The sequence below is a fragment of the Mixophyes fleayi genome, chromosome 6 (genome assembly GCF_038048845.1).
Source record: "Mixophyes fleayi isolate aMixFle1 chromosome 6, aMixFle1.hap1, whole genome shotgun sequence".
NCBI lineage: Eukaryota > Metazoa > Chordata > Amphibia > Anura > Limnodynastidae > Mixophyes > Mixophyes fleayi.
In genome coordinates, this window is record NC_134407.1 from 208,742,192 (window position 1) to 208,762,238 (window position 20,047).

General features: G+C 40.4%; 2 protein-coding genes across 2 annotated transcripts in view; both read left to right on the forward strand.

The window, feature by feature from the left end:
- The window catches only part of LOC142095435 (uncharacterized), a 296,495-nt gene that overhangs the window by 80,459 nt on the left and 195,989 nt on the right, over positions 1-20,047 (forward strand). The window lies entirely within an intron of this gene.
- Positions 17,270-20,047, forward strand: part of LOC142160609 (NACHT, LRR and PYD domains-containing protein 3-like) — a 107,813-nt gene continuing 105,035 nt past the window's right edge. The window contains exon 1 of the mRNA XM_075215473.1: positions 17,270-17,488. Within this exon, the coding sequence (XP_075071574.1) occupies positions 17,270-17,488 (219 nt within the window). The remainder of the gene's footprint in view (positions 17,489-20,047) is intronic.

A 20,047-nucleotide genomic window follows, 5' to 3' on the forward strand; every position in this document is an offset into this window, starting at 1 on the left:
CCCAACTAATGGCTAATTTTTCTCTTTTTACCATTAATGTGAGGAGTGTGAAGGATAAGATTAGACGTCAGTCTGTGTTTGCCTTTCTTGACAGTCAGAAATGTGATGTTTACATATTGCAGGAATGTTCTCTCCCTTTCTCTAGTTCCTACAGGCACCTGGGTAGGCAGTGGTCTCACGGGCCCTCCTATTGGTCTGGGGGGGTGACTAAGTCTGCAGGGGTCGCCATTCTAATCCTAGGAAGCCTCTTCACACTAGATTCCGTTCAGGAGTTTGTCTGCGGCAGATTGTTTATCGTAGATGGCTCCTGGGCGGGTGAGCCTATCAGGCTTATCTGTGTGTATGCATCCCCGGTTAAGAATGAGCATTTAGAGCTTTTCCAGACCCTGTGGGCCCAGCTCGCAACCACCAGGGGGGTAGTGATGGCTGGGGACTTTAACTGTCCTATAGAGGAAGATGGAAGGAGTTCTAACAATAATGCTAAGCTTGATGTTTCTTCCAGGTTGTTGCAGGAGATGGTAGCCGAAGCATCCTTGCGGGATGCAGTGGGATCCATGGGGGCCGGCTCTGTGAATTATACTTGGAGCCGCCACGATGGCTCAGTGCGTTCCTGGATTGACTTTGTGTTTACCTCGAGAGCGGTAAGACAAAACAGGCATGTCATGGTTCCCTGCTTCTTTTCTGATCATAGGGCCATTCTCTTTGAAGGTGTTTTGGGCCACGATTTCCCTCCCAGTCCTGGCTCCTGGAAGTTGAACTGTACTCTGCTGGAACGAGAGGATGTGATGGTTGAGCTGAGGGATGCCTATGTAATGTGGAAAAATGACAAAATGTATTTTGATTGTATGTCTAACTGGGGGGAGTATGTCGAGTGCAAGTTTCTCAGTTTCTTTCAGGCTAAGGGCCGACAACAGGCGTGTGAGAGGAAGAGAAACTTCAAGAGGCTTCAGCGTCAGCTGCAGTCCCTGCTGGATCTCCAACTTTGCGGCTGGAACGTGAAGGATGATCTGGCTGAGGCCAAAGGGGGCCTGAAAAGGCACTTCGAGGAGCAGTCCAGACGCATCATCTTCCGTTCCAAGGTGGAGAATCTAGAGAAGGGTGAGAAATGTAACTTTCTTTTTCAGAAAACTCCACTCCGGCCACACGCCCCTGACTGAACTGCGGGACGAGACTGGCACCCCCAGGAAGGGGAAGGAGGGCGTCATGGGAGTCGTCACAGACTACTACGGCAAACTCTACTCCCTTAAGACTACAGACGACGATGCGGCTGAATCTTTCCTGTCAGGTATCACTAACCCTATTGATCCTACAGGTAGAGCAGCCATGGACGCCCCCCTCACCTTGGGGGAGCTGCACTCTGCCGCTAAATCCTTTAGGCTGGGCAGGACCCCGGGCAGTGATGGCCTACCAGTGGAGCTCTATGTAGCGCTGTGGGACCTCATTGGCCCGGACCTGCTACAGCTGTATGAGGAGATGGTGGTGGAGGGCAGAATGCTGCCGACTCTGAGAGAGGGCTTGATCACGATTTTGTATAAGCGCAAGAGAGAGAGATGCGACCTCAAAAATTGGAGGCCCATCTCCCTCCTGAATGTGGACTACAAGATCCTGGCCAAGGTACTAGCCAACAGGCTAAAGGTTGTCATTGGGCGAATTGTTCATCCTGACCAGACTTGTGGCATTCCTGGTCGCAGGATTGCAGACAGCCTTGCGTTGCTGAGGGACACGGTTCATTACATCAAAGACCGCCATGCACATGTGGCCCTGGTCAGTCTTGATCAGGAGAAGGCCTTTGACCGTGTTTCTCATGGTTTTATGCGTAAGGTTCTGTGCAGGTTTGGATTGGGTGATATGTTTTGTTCTTATGTTAACCTGATGTACCTTGATATTTACAGCTCGGTGCTGGTGAACGGCTGAAGACTGACCCCTTCTCCATCATGTCTGGGGTCAGACAAGGCTGCCCTCCACCTCTTTTTGTCTGTTGTATAGAGCTCTTTGCGATGTCCATCAGGCGGAATCCAGAGATCAGAGGCATCACCGCACCGGTCCAGACCGTCTAAAGGCCAAGTGTTCGCGCTACATGGACGACGTCACTGTCTTCTGCGCTGATCAGCGTTCGGTGGCAGCACTCATCCAGACCTTCGAGAACTTCGGCCGAGCTTCAGGGGCAAAGGTCAACTGCGGGAAGTCAGAGGCGATGCTGTTCGGACTGTGGCACCTGTCATCCCCCGCTGCATTCCCCTTCACAATCAAGCCGGACGTCATCAAAATCCTTGGAGTTTGGTTTGGTGGAGAGGAGGCGGCCCTGAAGTGTTGGGAAGAGAGACTGGCGACAGTCAGACAAAAGATTGGACTGTGGAGCCTCAGAGACCTTACCATCGAAGGGAAAGCACTGGTGCTGCGCAACGAGATTCTTCCCGTTCTGCAGTACACGGCCCAAGCTTGGCCACCTCTTGCTGCCGTCTGTAAGACCATCACGAGGACAGTCTTTCACTTCATCTGGGGCTCCAAAATGGACAGAGTGAAGCGGTCAGTGATGTACAAGGAGCCCCACAAAGGTGGGCCTTCTTTGTTTGCAACTGTATCGGCAGGACACTCCTTGAAAAAAAACATTTGCTCTGCTGGGAAGTCCATGTCCCGCTTTGTCCTTCTGCCTCTTTGGAGGAACCTTGATTGGGACAAGTGGGACAGCTCCTTCCCTTACAACTGGACTACACCTTGGTTTTACCTGGATGTTGGACAATTTGTGAGGGAGCACCATCAGGAGGGAATTAAACCAGACTTGTGGAAGCCAAAAACTATCCACAAGATCATCAGAGTGAAGGATGTTATGGAGTCTGTTCCAGGGCTTCCTGTGGCTACAGCCAAACATGTTTGGGAGAATGTGGCCTCTAAGAGGCTGACTAATAGACACAAGGACATTGCATGGATGGCCATCCAGGGGGGTCTGCCTCTCAGGACATTCGTGCACTCCCATAACCTGTGCAGATATGTTCACTGCCCCTTTTGTATCACCAGAAGGGAGACTGCTCAGCATATCTTTTGGGATTGCCCCACTGCACAGGCATTGTTGGATGCCCTGGAACATGAACTTAAGGACAATGTGCCCAGGACTTGCCTTTCATACCATTCAATATTTTATGGATTGTTTCCTGGGACACACACCGTTGGGGCAATCCTGGAGGCCTGGCACCTTATGAACTGCTTTAAGGACGCTATGTGGCTTGCCAGTTTCTTTAACTTCTCAGCTGTCAAACTCTACCTAGCTCTAACTCTCTTAATTATTAACAGTTTTCCATCCCTCTCCAATGCCTTCTCCCCAATCTCTACATTCTCCTCCCCCGATATGGCAGCACCTAATTTTCACCACACCCTAGCAACAGCCCTTGATCAAGTGGTTTCAACGAATATTCATACTTCACGTTGAATTTGATATCAACTGTGGCACAACAAAGTAACACAAAACCTTCAATAACTTCCCCGTAAAACAGAACGTCACAGGCGTAAAACTCATACCTCTAATGATTTCTTCACATATATTGCTATCTACCACTCCTCTTGAAATCCTTCGGACACTGCTGAACAAACATACTTCCAATCTCTCATCTATGCTCAGGCTTCAAACCCCAAATGCTTGTTTAACACATTTAAATCTCTTCTCAACCATCCCACCTCAAATCCTCCAATTACTATCCTTGCCCACGATCTTGCATCCTTCAAGGACAGGATTGACAAGATAAGACTAGAAATGGTATCATCATTCTTGACAAGCAATCAGCTCCCTTTGACACCCTCTCTTCATTTGATCTCACAAATGAAGATGAAGTATCTACGTTCTTCTTACTCTACCTCCTGTCCTCTTGATCCTATACCCTAACAAAACAGTAGATCCCTATCTCCTGTGCTCAATCCACCTGTAACTAAAATCTGTAATCTCGCTCTCTCTACTGGCATCTTTCCGTCATCATACAAGCATGCAGTGATTACTCTTATTCTGAAAAAACAAAATTCTGACCATAACCGTCTCAAATTACCATCCAACCTCTCAGATCCCATTCTACTCCAAGCTCCTAGAGAATTGCCTACACTCGCCTCACACACCTCCTTTTTGCAAACTACCTATTGGATCCTTTTCAGTCAGGCTTTCACTCTTTAACACTTCAGAGACTGTGTCAATTATTTGATCACTGCTAAAAAACAAAGTCCATTACTTTTCTAATTCTCTTTAAAGAATATCAATTCAGGATGATCAATAGAAAACTGACTAAAAAAGTCTTATTTTTGTCCCAAAATAACTTTGTCCTTAAATACAAGTTTTTTTTAAACTTGTGTCATAGGATTTTGACCAATTAATGAAATGCACTACATATAAAAAACCCAATTTGAATAATAAAAGAATGCAAAGCTCTGAAAGAAATACAAAACTGGACAGATGTGATTAAAACTTCCGATAAAGGAAGAAATATCGTTATATGGCCTAAAAAGAAATATTTAAATGAAGCTTACAGACAATTAAATGACAACATGCTACCAAAAAATAATATTTGATCCTACATTCATAAAAACGAAGCTGTAAAAAAAAAAATTGCTCCATGTCTCTGATGCACCCGCGTTATTACTCAGCGAGGAGAAATGTGCAAGAACTGGATTTACTAATGAATGAGGATCTGATCGCCTGATGTTACAAATTATAGGGATCTAAGTTTCTTATTATTGCAAAAGCCAGGGGTCTTGTGAACTGTTTATCAGACACAGAGAGCTGATGTAAAGCGGCAGCAGGGGAAAACAGGCAGAACCGCAAGCTCTCACTGACTGCCAGCAAGTGTAACACTACGGACCAATTGAGGGGATCGAATATTGTTAGTAAAAGATCCCCCCGCCCCCCAGAAAATATCCCTTTGTTGAGAATCATTCTTGCTCAAAATCACTGTTTAATACCTCACTAGGAGAACAAAGAACTAGTACAGGTGGCCCTTATCACGGAGTTTGCTGATTATTGTTTCCGTATAGTGGATAATAGGAAAAAGGTGGTGAACAACTAACTGCACAGGTTACATTTAATTATGAGGTTGTAGGAATATATTTATGATCTGCAGGTTTGATTGCTGTTTTTGGAATAAATTTATAAATATAATTTTTAAAGATACTTGCATTTTGAATGGTGTGTAGGTCATTCTCAGGGGATATCTATGCTCGTCTGTTTTTCTGTTTAAATTATTTATTACCTTAATAGGATTAGTGCACGTGAATCAGCCTGGAGGGGTTTAACACCTTTAACATTGTTGCTAGTGGGAAGACTCAGAGAGAGGGGGGGGGGGGTCACCCTCCTCTTCAGCTCTGGTGCCAGAGAGTCAATAAAGTATAGATTTTAAAGATAAATCTGCCGTCTAAAAATACCTTGAGGGACCCTGCCTGGGGGTCTGACTTAACCCCTGGTCGAATTTGGCTCCAGAGAGAAGACAGCAGTTCCCAGCCCAGGTGCAGAACTACCGACGGTGTGGCTGGTAAACAGCATTGGGGCCAATGGGGAAAAATGGGTCCCAGGGCCGGATTGGTCACTTCCTGGTGGCTGGCTCCTCCCCAGGAACCAGCCACCTTAGTACATGTCATCTTACCTCTCGCTCCCAGCGGTGCACACTAAGTGGGACGGGACTCCATTACTGCCTGAGGCTGCCACAGAGTACATGACAAATATCCTTCAACTAATTCTGAATAAAAGTGATTATCCATAAACCACCTGTAATGTGTAAGAGAAATATGGTTACTGGGAATCAAAACATTCATAATTACTAATGCTGAAAATAGAAACAAGCCCACAGCTCCAGGAATGAGGTAGAACTCAGCCATGGGGCAGATAGGTGCAACCGACCTCAGACCCAGCTCCTCTCACTCACAGCTTTATTCAAACCCCTCAGCCAGACCCTGCAAACTAAGGACATCTGACTGCATGATGCATTTGTAATTGTCCAGGTCTCTCTAAAAATCAGTTTCCAGTTTAGGACAAAGACAAGAGGAAAGCTGGTATTCCATAAAACTGTCATTAGCCCAGGTAAATATTGTTATGTAACGCTATGTTTATATGTCTGTGCCTGGTTTCTCTTTCCCCGTTTTGTCCCCCTTTTCTTTGTGTGGCATTGAATATAGTCAGTTGTCTTGCTATACATTATTCTACCAAGATCTAACATAATAGTCTGACCAGCAGCAAATAAGTATTTGTAACCTTATTCTGAGTACTGTGTTTAATGCACCATTCATAGGAAGCTAGTAGCCGTATTCTAGGATCTATACAGACATTAAATCTGCAGGCAGTCAGGATCTGACGCTGAGGTTTCAGATACATTTTGGGATTATTGATATCTGTGACCTTTCCCTAACAATCTACTGTTAAAATATTTAATGTGTAATTACTATTTATCAGCTACATGCTCACTCCCAGTACTTTAACTTCACTGCTGTCAAACTCTACCAAGCCACCTCATACCAGCAGAGATCTTGCTTCCTTCTTCAAACTCAAGATTAACAAGATCAGACTATAAATGGTATCATCTTCCTTGACAAGCAATCAGCTAAAATTCCATCCCAGCATCCTCTAACAACCTCTCTTCATTTAATCTCACAAATGAAGATGAACTGTGTCTACACTCTTATCTTTCTGCTCTACCTCCTGTCCTTTTGATCCTATACCCTCAGAAAATGGTAGATACCCGTCTCCTGTGCTCATTCCACCTTTAAAATCTGTAATCTCTCTCTACTGGTATCTTCCCGTCATTATACAAGCATGCAGCGATTACTCCTATTCTGAAAAACTAAAATTCTGACCTAAACACCCTCAAATTACCATCCAATATCTCAGCTCCCATGCCCCTCCAAGCTTCTAGAGAGAATTGCCTACACTCGCCTCACATGCTTAAAAGACGTTAATAGGGACATACAAACCAAATATAATGAGATTCTAGTATTTGATGTTAATTATAAAAAGGATCAATTTCAATTTGAAAATAAATCAAATTTCTATTCTTTTAAATTTAAAGGTAACTATTGATATGTTTTATCAATCTTCCTTAAATCAATTAAAAACTTTATGTTCAAAAGAGCAAAAAAAAAAAAAAAAATTTTAAACAATCTCTCATCAGTAGAAAATAAAGCACTTATGGAACTCTGATGATAAACCTTTGACGATTAAACCTGCTGATAAAAGCAGTGGAGTGGTAATCCAAAATTTAAAGGATTTCTACTCAGAAGCAAAATTCCAATTAACAGACAAGAATTTTTATACTACTATTTCTATATATCCCGCCTCTTGATATTCAAAGCAACTTAATGAATTGTTAGATTTGACTTTGGATCAAGGTATTAATAGAGTTGAGATTTTTTTGCATATTAAATATTCAACTATTCCAACATATCTTCCAAAAATCCAAAACACACTCACTCACCCTCCAGATAGTCTATTATCTCCGGTATTAATTCACTGACTTCTAACCTTTCTTTTTATGCTGATTTGTATTTACAACAACCATTAGCCACATCCCTTCCATCACACATTAAAGACACCACTCATTTTTTACAGCTTATGCAATATATACAATGGGAACCCAATTATATATTTTTTATTTGACATGTGATGCTCAATCCCTATATACCAATATTCCTCAAGAAAAAGGTTTGAAATTTATTTGGCTGCGGTAAAATATTTTTTAGATAAGCACGATTCACTTAATTTAGGACATAAAAATTTTATTTTGTCATCTATTAATTGTATTTTGACAATTATTTTATTTTTGATTGCACTATATATTGACAGATGCACGGCACAGCAAGGGCGACCAGGTTTGCCATGCGCTGCACCAATCTCTATATGGGTCGTTAAACAAGACTATATGTGGGATAGCGAGTTCATGGCAAACCTGGTCCTCTATGCACGATATGTGGATGACTTGTTTTTGTACGGAAAGGGGATGTGGATTCAATTACTCATTTTTAATATCTTATCTTAATCTTAACAATCTCTTTCACAGGATCATTTAGTACTACCTCTGAATTTTTTAAACATCTCATTGTAAATAACCATTTAGAAACATGCGTACCAAAAATAAGTGTATACTAATAATTTCATTCATTTTTACAATAATCATTATAAAAAATTGCTCTATATTATACCTATTGGGAAACTAAAAAAAGATTGTGAATAAATTGCTCTAGAAGTATGAAATATATAGTACAAGCAACTAAGTTAGTTGACAGATTATCCTATGGATCTTTTAGATAACTCACTATATACTTTACCAAAAGTTCACAAGAATTTAGAAAGACCTTCTGGGAGGCCCATAATATCGGGCACAGGATCTGTCACAGTAAATTTATCAGAAGTTGATTTCTACTTACAACCCTTAGCCCAGATGAGCAAGTCTTACCTAAAGTATACTACAAGTTCTTTACAGAAATTGTCCCAAGTAGTGTGGAATTCGGAGTTGATTTTGGTTACAGCTGATGTTAAGTGCCTCTATACCATTATTCAACATGAATTAGGGATGGAGGCCTATACAGAAGGATTGAAAAACTTCTTCAAAGAGGGGATTCTATTCATTTTGATATAGTTATTTCCGATTTCAGGGCCACTACTATGCTCAATGCATTGGGACGGCTATGGGCACCAGGTTTGCCCCTAGTTATGCTAACATCTTCATGGCTCGTTGGGAGGAGTCTCATGTGTGGAAGGGCCATGAATTTGGAGCAAACCTGGTGTCCTGGTTTCGTTACATTGACGATGTGTTATTTCTTTGGAGGGGTACTGAGAAAGAACTTAATGAGTTTTGTAAGTATCTGAATTATAATAATGCCAATATTGAATTGACTTTCAATATGAGCAAATTATATTATTGTATATATTAGAGAAGATAAGATTCATACCATGACATAAGAAACTAACTTATTCTATTAGTTATATTTGATGATTGAGTCATCATCATTCTCATGCTTGGCTAGAGAATATCCCCTTGAGACAAATGAAAAGAATAAGGATGAGATTTTTTAAGATTAGAGAAATTAATAGGAAAAAGGTGGTGATCATCTAACTGCACAGGTTACATTTAAATATAAAGACTTATGCGATAACAAGACTTACTACATTTTAATTATTGATCCTCTGAGAAGTTTAAATGAGTTGAGGTGTGCACCATCGAATTTTTAACTTGGACATTATTTTCCGGGGACATTTCCTCTATTTTCAAAGGTTATATAAATGTATTTATAATCTGTATGTTTGATTGTGTTTTTGGAATATATTTTAAATAGAATTTTAAGAGACTGTGGCATTTTCAATTGTGTGTGTTGCTCATTCTCAGGGAATATCTATGATCTCCTTTTTTTCTTTTTATGATCCTTAAATAGTTTATTACCTTAATAGGATTACTTTAACATTATTGCTAGTGGGAGGGCTCACAGAGAGAGGGAGCCTCCGCCTCCTCTCCTGGTGCCAAAGAGTCAATATAGTATAGACTTTAAAGATAAATCTGCCACCTAAAGATACTTCCAGCAGTCCTACATTGGGGTCTGACTCTCCCCCTGGCCGAATTTGGCTACAGGGAGAAGGCAGCAGTCCCCAGCCCAGGTACGGCATTACTGGCGGTGCGGCCTGTGCACAGCATTAAGGCCAATGGGGAAAATGGGGCCCAGGGGTGGATTGGCCACCTCCTGGTGGCTGGCTCCTTCCCAGGCCACCTTAGTACATCATTTATTTATATAGCGACACTAATTCCGCAGAGCTGTACAGAGAACTTACTCACATCAGTCCCTGCCCCATTGGGGCTTACAGTCTAAATTTCCTAACACACAAAGACAGACTAGAGTCAATTTGTTAGCAGCCAATTAACCTACCAGTATGTTTATGGAGAGGAAACCCACACAAACACGTGGAGAACATACAAACTCCTCACAGATAAGGCCATGTTCAGGAATTGAGCTCATGACCCCAGTGCTGTAAGGCAGAACGACTAACCACTTAGTCACTGTGCAATCTTACCTCTCTCCCCCGCTCCCAGCAATGCACACTAAGTGGGACGGGACTCCACTACTGCCTGAGCCTGCCGCAGATTACATGGCAATACATATCCTGCAACTAATTCTGAATAAAGGGGATTATCCAGAAAACCCTTGTAATGTGTAAGAGAAATATGGTTTCAGGGAACCACACTATTCCTAATTATTAATGCTGAAAGCAGAAACAAGCCCACAGCTCCAAGAATGAGGTGGCACTCAGTCATGGGGCAGATAGGTGCAGGGATGGATCCAGGGAGGGGGGGAAAGAGATCGGGGCGATCGACCCCTCTAAGACACTGCTGCTGTCTTTAGTGTAGTGCAAACCCACTGCCGACAGGACGCATTGTCCGGGCAGTCCCGGCCCCTACTCACGCCATGGACTGGCATTCCTTCACTCACAGCAGACTGGGAGGAGGGAATCACCAGCCTTCCCATTCACGCTGGGTGGCTGCGGTGGCAGCAGCAGCAGGCAGCCATTCGTCACGATTACACTCTATCCCTGATTGGCGGCGCTCCAGGAAGTAAGAGGCTATGACCATGAGAAGGAAGGAAAAAACAGGGTCATTCATTTTATAGTGAGCCATTGACAGTTTACTTTGTCTGGTGGAGGGCAGGACTAACATGGGATGACAGGTTAGGCGACAAATGAATACCCAGTACAGCATTGTCTGGGTGGGGAAATGGGCGCTGTGTACACAGGAAGTAAGAAGGAATCGTGCGTTCCACCCCCACATGTATTACACTCGTCCTCCCTGCAGAGCATATTGCACTCTTGCATCCAGATATCAGCCAGCCTTCCTTCCAGCCTGCCAAAGGGAGCAGCCTGCCAGCCATAGTAAGTGGAGTGGGTAGCCCCTCATAGCTTTGTGATAAGCCGTTCCAGATATACCACACTAAATGGACAGAGAACTGTAAAGAAACCAGTAACACACCATAATTTAGACAGGGGGCAAGCAGGAGAGTGGATTATGAAGTTTGAGCTGTAGGTGATTTTCTGTGCGTCCTCCATGCAGCTGCAGCCCCAGTGTGTTTATTTAAAAGGTTTGAGGGAAATCGTTTGATTGGGGCACTCTAGGATATTATAGTTAGTAAAAATGTATTTATTATTTGTCATAAAATATAAATACATCTTGATTTGTAAATGATAGCGAAATATAAAATAGTGACCTAAAGTAGTGATAGTGCTTACAGTGTTTATAAAATACAGCTGCTTTGTTGTCTTTTTCTATATTAGAATGAACACTTTCATTTGTGTGACAATGATGACTATGTGATTTAAAATGACTGACTGATATATAGGTCCCACTACCATGAGTTTGTGTAAACTGAATAATTAAAGGTCTAATTTGTGGTAGTGGGAACTTACAACTAATATTCAAATATGATTAAATAAATGTTATCCTAGAGAGGGAGTAGAATCTGCCGTCCAAGGCAGGATGGCTAGCAAGAGCTGATAGATTCCCAATGGGTAGACGCAAAGTATTGTAGCTTTTGATTGGACAAATGTTGTAGAGATAGAAAAGAGAAAATCTCTGTCTGCTTTTACAATTGGGAACTTAATTCATATTTGCTTGCACCCCTATGAGTCCTCTAAATGTAAATATCTTCATCTCTCGCTCTCTCGCTCCCGCTCTCTCGCTCCCTCGCTCCCGTTCTCTATATATCACATCAGGGGTCAACAACCTTTTTCTATCAGCGCGCGCACACACACACACACACACAACCACTTTTATTAGCCAAAACATCGCTGGCCTGGATAGCCGTCTGTCTTTTCAGACACATTGGTCCTTCTCTCCGTTCATGCAGACACATCAGTCTTATCAGACACGTCTGTCCACCTACCCGTACATTCATTGTAGTAATCCACTTTAATTTTTTTTTTGCCATAAGATTACAAGCCAAGAAATGAAGCGCAGCCAACAAACCATGGATTTATTCATAGCAAAGAAGAGAAGTAGATGAAGACCTCTTTAAGGTGGAATAAGATAGTGAATTAGGAGCTGAATATCCTGAAGATTGTTTGAATACCATTCAAGCATGTGACAGCATGCAAAAGAATGATCTCGGAAACTACATTGAATCCATTTCTACTAGCAACGATCATTTGAAATGTGAGCTTCTGGAGAGACCATGGAAGCCTTCACTTGGATTCATGCTACCATTTTCAATTCAAAATAAGAAAGGGAAGGAGGAAAAAAGGTTTCTAAAGCAATCTCACCTGGACGGTTTTCTGTGGTTGGTATACTCAGATGCTAAAAAAAGGAGTCTTCTGCCCTGTTTGTTACTGCAGCACTGGGGGGCTCCCACAAACACATTCCTCTTCAGAAGCTTGTAAAGAAGCCACTGACTCTTTTTGCAAAGTTGGTAGGCAAAGATGGAGATCTGTGCACTCATGAGAAGCAGCAATAGCACAGGAATTATGTGCAAGCGGTTAAAGACTTTCTATCTTGCACCAGAGAGGAATATTATGAAAAGGATTAGTTCACAGCGACTACAGCAGATCCAAGAGAACAGATAACGATTGAAGCCTATAGTCGAAACCATTCTGTTCCTTGGCAAACAAAATATTCCTCTACGAGGGCATAGGGATGACAGAGACCTATGTAAACAAGCTGACAGAACCGTTGATGAATGAAGGAAATTCTAGAGAGTTGCTGCGGTTTAAAATTAACAGTGGGGATACTGGTCTTGCAAATTGCAACATATATCAGCAAAAATACACAAAACCAGCTGACTGAATGTTGTGCGGAAGACATTAGGAGAGTCATTCTGGAGCATGTCAAGGCGGCTAAATATTACTGTGTTATATTTAATGAAACAACAGTCTGCTTGAGCCAAGTATACAAGAACCAAAAGGCATGAAGATTTCATTGCGTTTGAAAATGTTTATGAGGCTTGTTTGAAGGATTCATCACCATCTTTTGAGCCTAAAAAGTGAGTGGCAAAGTTTTGGGGCAGCTAGTGATGAGGCAAATTAAAAAGTTAAATTTCGATTTGATGAACTGTGTTGGGATAGGTACAGATGGCTGTTCCCTGATGATATCGGAGCAGTTAGGTGCTGTTGCAGAAATACAAAAAGGAGGCCAAATATGCCCTTGCTTTAATCATACCCTAAACTTGTCCATGTCCAAGACTTCAAAAGTTCAGAGTATATGCAACTGTATCGGCATCAAGGAAGTTGCCCGTTTCTTTAATGCTTCAGCTAAGCGGAACCACGTTCTTTTGAATGTTGTAAATGCTCAATTAAAGGGTATGTGCGAGACACGCTGGGTAGAAAGAAGTGAATGCTTAATCCAGTTTCTTGACCAAATAAAGAAAATTGTTCATTGCACTTGAATATATATCTCAATGGACAGAACCAGCATCATCCTTTAAAGCCCAGACCTTGCTAAGCGCCCTACAAAACATTGAGTTTGTAATGGCATTGCACTGCCAACTCTCAATAGTTACATTGTGTTTACCGCTTAGCAGACTGTTCCAGAAGAAAACTGTAGACTTGACTGGTGCTACTAACCTTGTCACTAATCTTCTGTCAGTTTTAAATAAACAGCGTGTAAACTGCAATGAAGAATTTTCAAGTATATTTTCAAAAGCATCACAAGTTTTGTCGAAGCTAGATGTTGCAATAGAATTACCCCGTATAACCAAAAAAAAAAAAAAAATCAAATGCATAGAGCTAATATTCCATTCTCAATGCCAGAAGATTACTATAGAAGGGCAATCTACATTCCTTTGCTGGATTCCGTAACATGCGATTTACAAAGCAGGTTTTCAGTTGAAACTTTGTCATCTTGTGATCTCACTTGCTTGCTGCCATAAAACATCTTGCATATGAACAGTGAGGCACTGACGTTAAAAGTTAAGACATTTTGCAGTACCTATGGAGATCTAATAAGTACTAAACCTACACTAGAATGCGCACTATTATCAGAGGTTCCCCACTGGAAAGAGAAGTGGGTACGGTCGGGTGACAGCATAACTCTTCCAGAGTCTGTGGAAGAAGCTCTGCAGGCTTGTGATTAAGATGTGTACTTGTTAGTGAACTCCCTTCTGAAAATTCTTCTAACTTTGCTCATCAGTGTCGCTTCAGCTGAAAGGAGCTTCTCTTCTTTACATCGTTTAAAGACGTGGTTGATAAACCAAAATGGGTCAGGAGGGGTTAACTGGTTTAGCTCTTCTACATATTCATTGTGAAATTAAAGTAGACCTGGACAGTGTGATTGATCGCTTTGCAAACAGCAGAATCAAAGATTGGATTTTGTGTTATAATAAGTTACCTATTTCTATTTATTCTTGTTAATGTTGAACATTCTGTATATTTAGTGTTTAAATAGTGTTAAAATAAAGAGCAAACTTGGTCTTTAAAATACATTTATTTGTGTGACACAGTCTAGTAGGGTGCAGGCCAGGGAGGAGCCAGGGAGGAGTCAGGACTGGAGAGGGGAGGAGTCAGTACTAATCAGTAAAGCATTCTCCCCTAAAAGAAAAAAAGTCTAGCTCCGCCACTGGATAGGTGCAACTGACCCCAGACCCAGATCCTCCCTCACAGCTTTGTTCAAACCCTTAAGCCAGACCCTCCAAACTAAGGACATCAATTAACCCATTGCTGACAGCAGGCAGTTGGTCTCATCCTGTACAATACATTTTGACATTGTTTGAATTTCATGTGCCAACATTAAAACGTGTTGTCTCTAGTATAGTGGCAATTGATTAAACTTATTCATATTCCCGGGTTTTAAACTTACTATTGAATTTAAACACGTGCGTGCACAAGCAACGAAAGGTCAATGTTTTCTAGTGTTTTTTTAAGTGTTTTTTGACTGCATGAGGCATATGTAATTGTCAGAGTCTCTCTAAAAATCAGTTTCCAGTTTAGGACAAAGACAAGAGGAAACATTGCTGGTATTCCAGAGATCTGTCATTAAGGTAAATATTGTTTTGTAACACTGTTATATGATTCTATGTCTGCGCCTTGTTTTTCTTTCCCTGTTTTTTTTTCCCTTTTCTCTTTGTGGCATTGAATATAAAATCAGTTGAATTTACTATATATTATTCTACCAACATCTAACTTAATAGTCTGACCAGCAGCAAATAATTATTTGTAACCTTATTCTGAGTACTGTGTATAATGCACCATCCATAGGAAGTTAGTAGCCATACTATAGAACCTATACAGACGTTAAATCTGCGCGCAATCAGGATCTGACGCTGAGGGTTCAGATACATTTTGGGATTATTGATACCCATTACTTTTCCCTAACAATCTATTGTCAAAATATTTAATGTATAATTACTAGTATTAGTTACTCCCAAAAAACATTAGAAAAAGGGAGTGGACCCGCATCAGGTTAGGGACCATCCTCCTTGGCTACATAACCTGCAGACACAATTGACTATGAAACACTGGATGACGAAGAAAGACAAATCGTTTTTTATTCTGGAACAACTTTTAGAAGAACAAGATAATACGGACAAACAAGGACCCCAGAGATCCAGACCTGTCTGCAGAAAAAAAAAAATCAACTTTCTGTCCCAATGAGAACATATGGCCTCAAATAAAAGTTTGAGGAATTGGTATCGAAAGATCTTGCTAAACTACAATTTAGGTGGAAGGAAAATAAGGACAACTTAACTAAGGAGGAAAGAAATGCTTTGAAAGAAATCCAGTCCTGGAACGATTAAATTATTAAACCATCAGACAAAAGGGGGAAATGTGGTTATCTGGTCAATAAGTATGTATAAAAAAGAAGAAGTTCATAAGCAACTGAATGACAAGAACTGTTATCAGCCACTCTTTTCTAACCCTACATGTGATTACAAAACATTATACAGCCAATTGATTACCAAAGCCCTAGCTAACGGAGTCATTTCTAAAACAGAATTTGACTTCCTTGAGACAATTCACCCCAGGATACCTACATTAAATCTACTTCCAAAAATACATAAAAACTCACGCACACCGGGTAGACCAATCCTTTCAGGAATTGGGAGTCTAACTGAACAGGGCAGTGTTTTTGTAGATCTACACAATATGTGACTAATTTACCTTTCTATGTTAAAAATACGATGGACGTACTGAAATTTCTTCATGGCATTACACTTGAACAAGATATTTGGTTAATAACATGTGATGTCGAATACACCAGTATACAGCATCACGTAGGAATTGAAGCAATCAAATTCTTCCTACAAACAAATGTCCATCCAGCATTCAATTAATTTATTATTGATCTCTTAGAATTCATCCTGACCAAAATCTTTTGTTTTTGATAGCAAATTTTATCTACAAATACGTGGTACTGCTATGGGAGCAGCCTGCGTGCCGACCTTCGCCAACCTATATTTGGGTAGGTGGGAGCAGGAAACTGTGTTTGGAGATTATTTGAAGAAATATACGGATAGCATCATTACTTGGCTACGCTATATAGATGATATCTTGATCATCTGGTAAGGTGATCAGGAATCATTTGGAGAATGTATTAACAATCTCAATAATAACTCCAATAATCTATGTCTTACATATAAAATGGATCAAAAGAGTATAAACTTTTTGGACCTGAATATTAACAAAAATGATGGGGGTGTAACAGATCTGTTCCATAAAAAAAACAGCAACAAATAGCATACTCCACTATGAGTTCCCACCGGTAACTAGAAACATCCCTAAAGCTGAGTTTCTGAGACTCAAACGGAACTGCTAAGATCCATCCGATTATGATAAAAGAGAAAAGGAATTAAGATCTAGGCTTGTTCAACGTGGATACAGCAAAAGACTGATAAAAAGAGCCTATAATCAAGTCCAAATGAGAAATAGGAACAATTTGATTTATAACAAGAATGAAACATACAGCAATAATAAAAATCAAATTCTATTTGTTGGTGACTTGTCTGGAGTGTAAAGAAATCCAAGACATAATATAACTTCACTGGCCAATTTTAAGATCTAATATGGGACTTCCACAACACTTGGACATCAAGCCCTCATTTAGCTGGAGGAGAACACCCAATTTGAGTGACAAACTCGTTAGGAGTCATTTCTTTCCAAATAAAAGGGCAGAGCCAACAAAAGGATTCTTTCAGTGTGAAAAATGAAAAGCATGCTCACACATGCTTAAAGAAAAATAATTTTTTTGATAGATATGGCCATAAACATACAATTGACCAATTTGTCAATTGCAATACAAAAAACGTCATTTACGTCCTTACATGTTCATGTGACAAAATGTATGTAGGTATGACGGGTAGGATGTTAAAACAGAGGGCTTTGGAACATGTAGACACAATAAGGAATGCTACAACAGACAAGAGCAAATTCAAACCAATCGCTTACATGGCACGTCAATATTTGCAGAGACACAGAAGTAACCCGAAAGATATGAAGGCCTATGGCATAGAAAAAGCCACAATAGGCAATAGAGGTGGTGATATTGCCAAGGAACCTCTACAAAAGAGAGTAAGTGGATTTTTCTTTTAATTTCACTTATACCTTTATACCTTTTGGCCTTAATGAAAACACAAGTTATGTTAACTGATAATTAAGCAAAGAAAACTTAGGAGACAATAGCCCCCCCAAATCTAACACTACATCCTCTTCTTCCTCTTTTTTAGAGGGATGCCCCAATTCACAAACTTACGCCCAAATATCTCAAGGGCGAGGCCCCCAAATATTAAAAAGAAACAGAGAACCGGAACTAGAGGACGTAGAGAAAGAGCTTCCAAATCTTACAAAAAAATTTCGCCGGTTTTGAGTAACAAAGGTATCTTTAATTTATCTAAGAAAAAATTGTCTGAATCTGAATTGAGATTACTAAATAAGGGTTTGAAATTTGCCCCTGCCTCTAAACCGAATCTTTTTAGTCTATTTGTAGATCTCAATAGATACATGAGGGGCCTTAGTAGAAAAATATATTTTGCTCACAAGGCTTTGAAAAAAATCAAAAACGGAAGGCATGCCAATTATTCTAGATTCGGATGACATGGCAGCTCTTGGTCATCTTGAATCTTTAAGGGCAGAAAATCCAACTGAAGAGTTGAGGGATGTCTCCCAGACTGTAAATTTGTTTGATATAAATACTGTATATCCAGGTAAAGAGTTCAAGAATCCCTCTAAATTTTACCCTTTACAATTCAAGGGTCCATTTGTGGAGGAGCTTCTATAAAACCACTATGAATGATTTTAGGAATTTATGTGAAAAGATAACAAGCGAACCCCTAAAAGATAACCTAACTCCATTAGAGAGAAAGGCCATTAAAGATCTTTTGTCAGATGGTAATATTATCATCAAGCCGGCTGATAAGGGGGGTGGCTTGGTTCTTCAGGACACGCACCTCCTGGTAGACCTATTATTTCTGGTGTTGGTTCTTTGACAAGCAATTTATCTTATTTTGTTGATGCACACCTTCAACCTTATGTTTTTTTTATTAAAGTAGCACATTAAAGATACTTTGTCATTTTTGAAGCTTGTGGATGGAATCCAATGGAAAGCCTCATATCAATTTTTAACATGTGATGTAGAGGCCCTTTACTCTAATATTCCACATGACAAGGGCATAGAGGCAGTATCTAAATTTTTGACCGCCTCGGATTTAAATAGCCCTATGTGCGACTTTATTTTGTCATCTATTAAGTTTATTCTTCAACACAATTATTTTTTGTTTGATACACATTTTTATTTACAGACACTGGGCACGGCCATGGGGACCAGGTTCGCCCCGAGTTTTGCGAAGCGCTATATGGGGCTCTTTGAAGAGCAATACATCTGGGGTTCTGGATTCGGGGCGAGCCTGGTCCTCTATGGCAGATATATTGATCTGTTTTTTATTTGGGATGGGGACGATTTTTCTATTTCTTCCTTTGTTGCACATCTTAATTCTAATAATTTTGGTTTACGGTTTACAAGTAATTTCAATAAGGAGACCATCAACTTCTTGGATGTCACATTGAAGGTAAGTAACAGTACAATTTGTACTGAAACATATTCTAAGCCAATCAATGCTCATAGTTTCTTGCACTATAAGAGTAATCACTTTAGGCCCTGGAAGGACAATATCCCTAAGGGTCAATTTATGAGGATGAAAAGGAATTGTTCAATCAATAATGATTTTAAGAAACATGCTGCTATTGTTTATCAATCATTTGAAGAACAGGGCTATCCATCAAAAGTATTACAACATGCTTTATATGTTGTAACGGATATTGACAGAATCAACTTAGTCAACTCATCATTTAGGAATAAACAAAAAGACCAGTGATCAGGAGAGATCTCTAATGTTCACTACACAATATAATAGCTATGCTCACCGAATTAGACATATCGTTAAGAATTCTATGATATTGGTAGCTGACGATTTACTGAGCGCCTCAATTTCGAGGAATAATAATGTTGTGTTCAGGAAATCCCGCAATCTGAAAGAATATTTGTCACCAAGTTTCTTTGACCCCAAAAGGTCAGGGAAACCATCCACTAATGGTTTATTAATGAAGAATTGGCTGACCACGAGACCTAATGGCTTCTACCGGTGTGGTAGGAAAAAAATGTTTGACATGTGGGTTTGCAGATCATAAATGTACTTTTTATTTCCCATGTCTCTGGGGAGAAATTCGTTATTGACAAAAATATTGAACTGCCAATCCACATATGTTGTCTATCTGATAAATTGTTCATGTGGTTCACAATATGTGGGGTGGACTATCCGCTCTGTGGTAGTACGCTTCACAGAACATCGCAGGAATATTTTAAAAAAATGTGAAAACTCATAGTTTATCAATACATGTATGAATGGTTTCCTGGAAGGACTTCAAATTAGGGCTATTGAACAAATTGACATCACTCCTAGGGGTGGTGACAGATTCAATCTTTTATGTCGTAGAGAGGCATACTGGATATTTAGACTGAATTCTATGGTTCCTTATGGCCTAAATGAAAGTATAGAACTAAATAATATATGAATTGAAGATCAGTTTAGTAGGGTTATCTGTGATACTTGTATATTTGATATGTATAGTTTATTA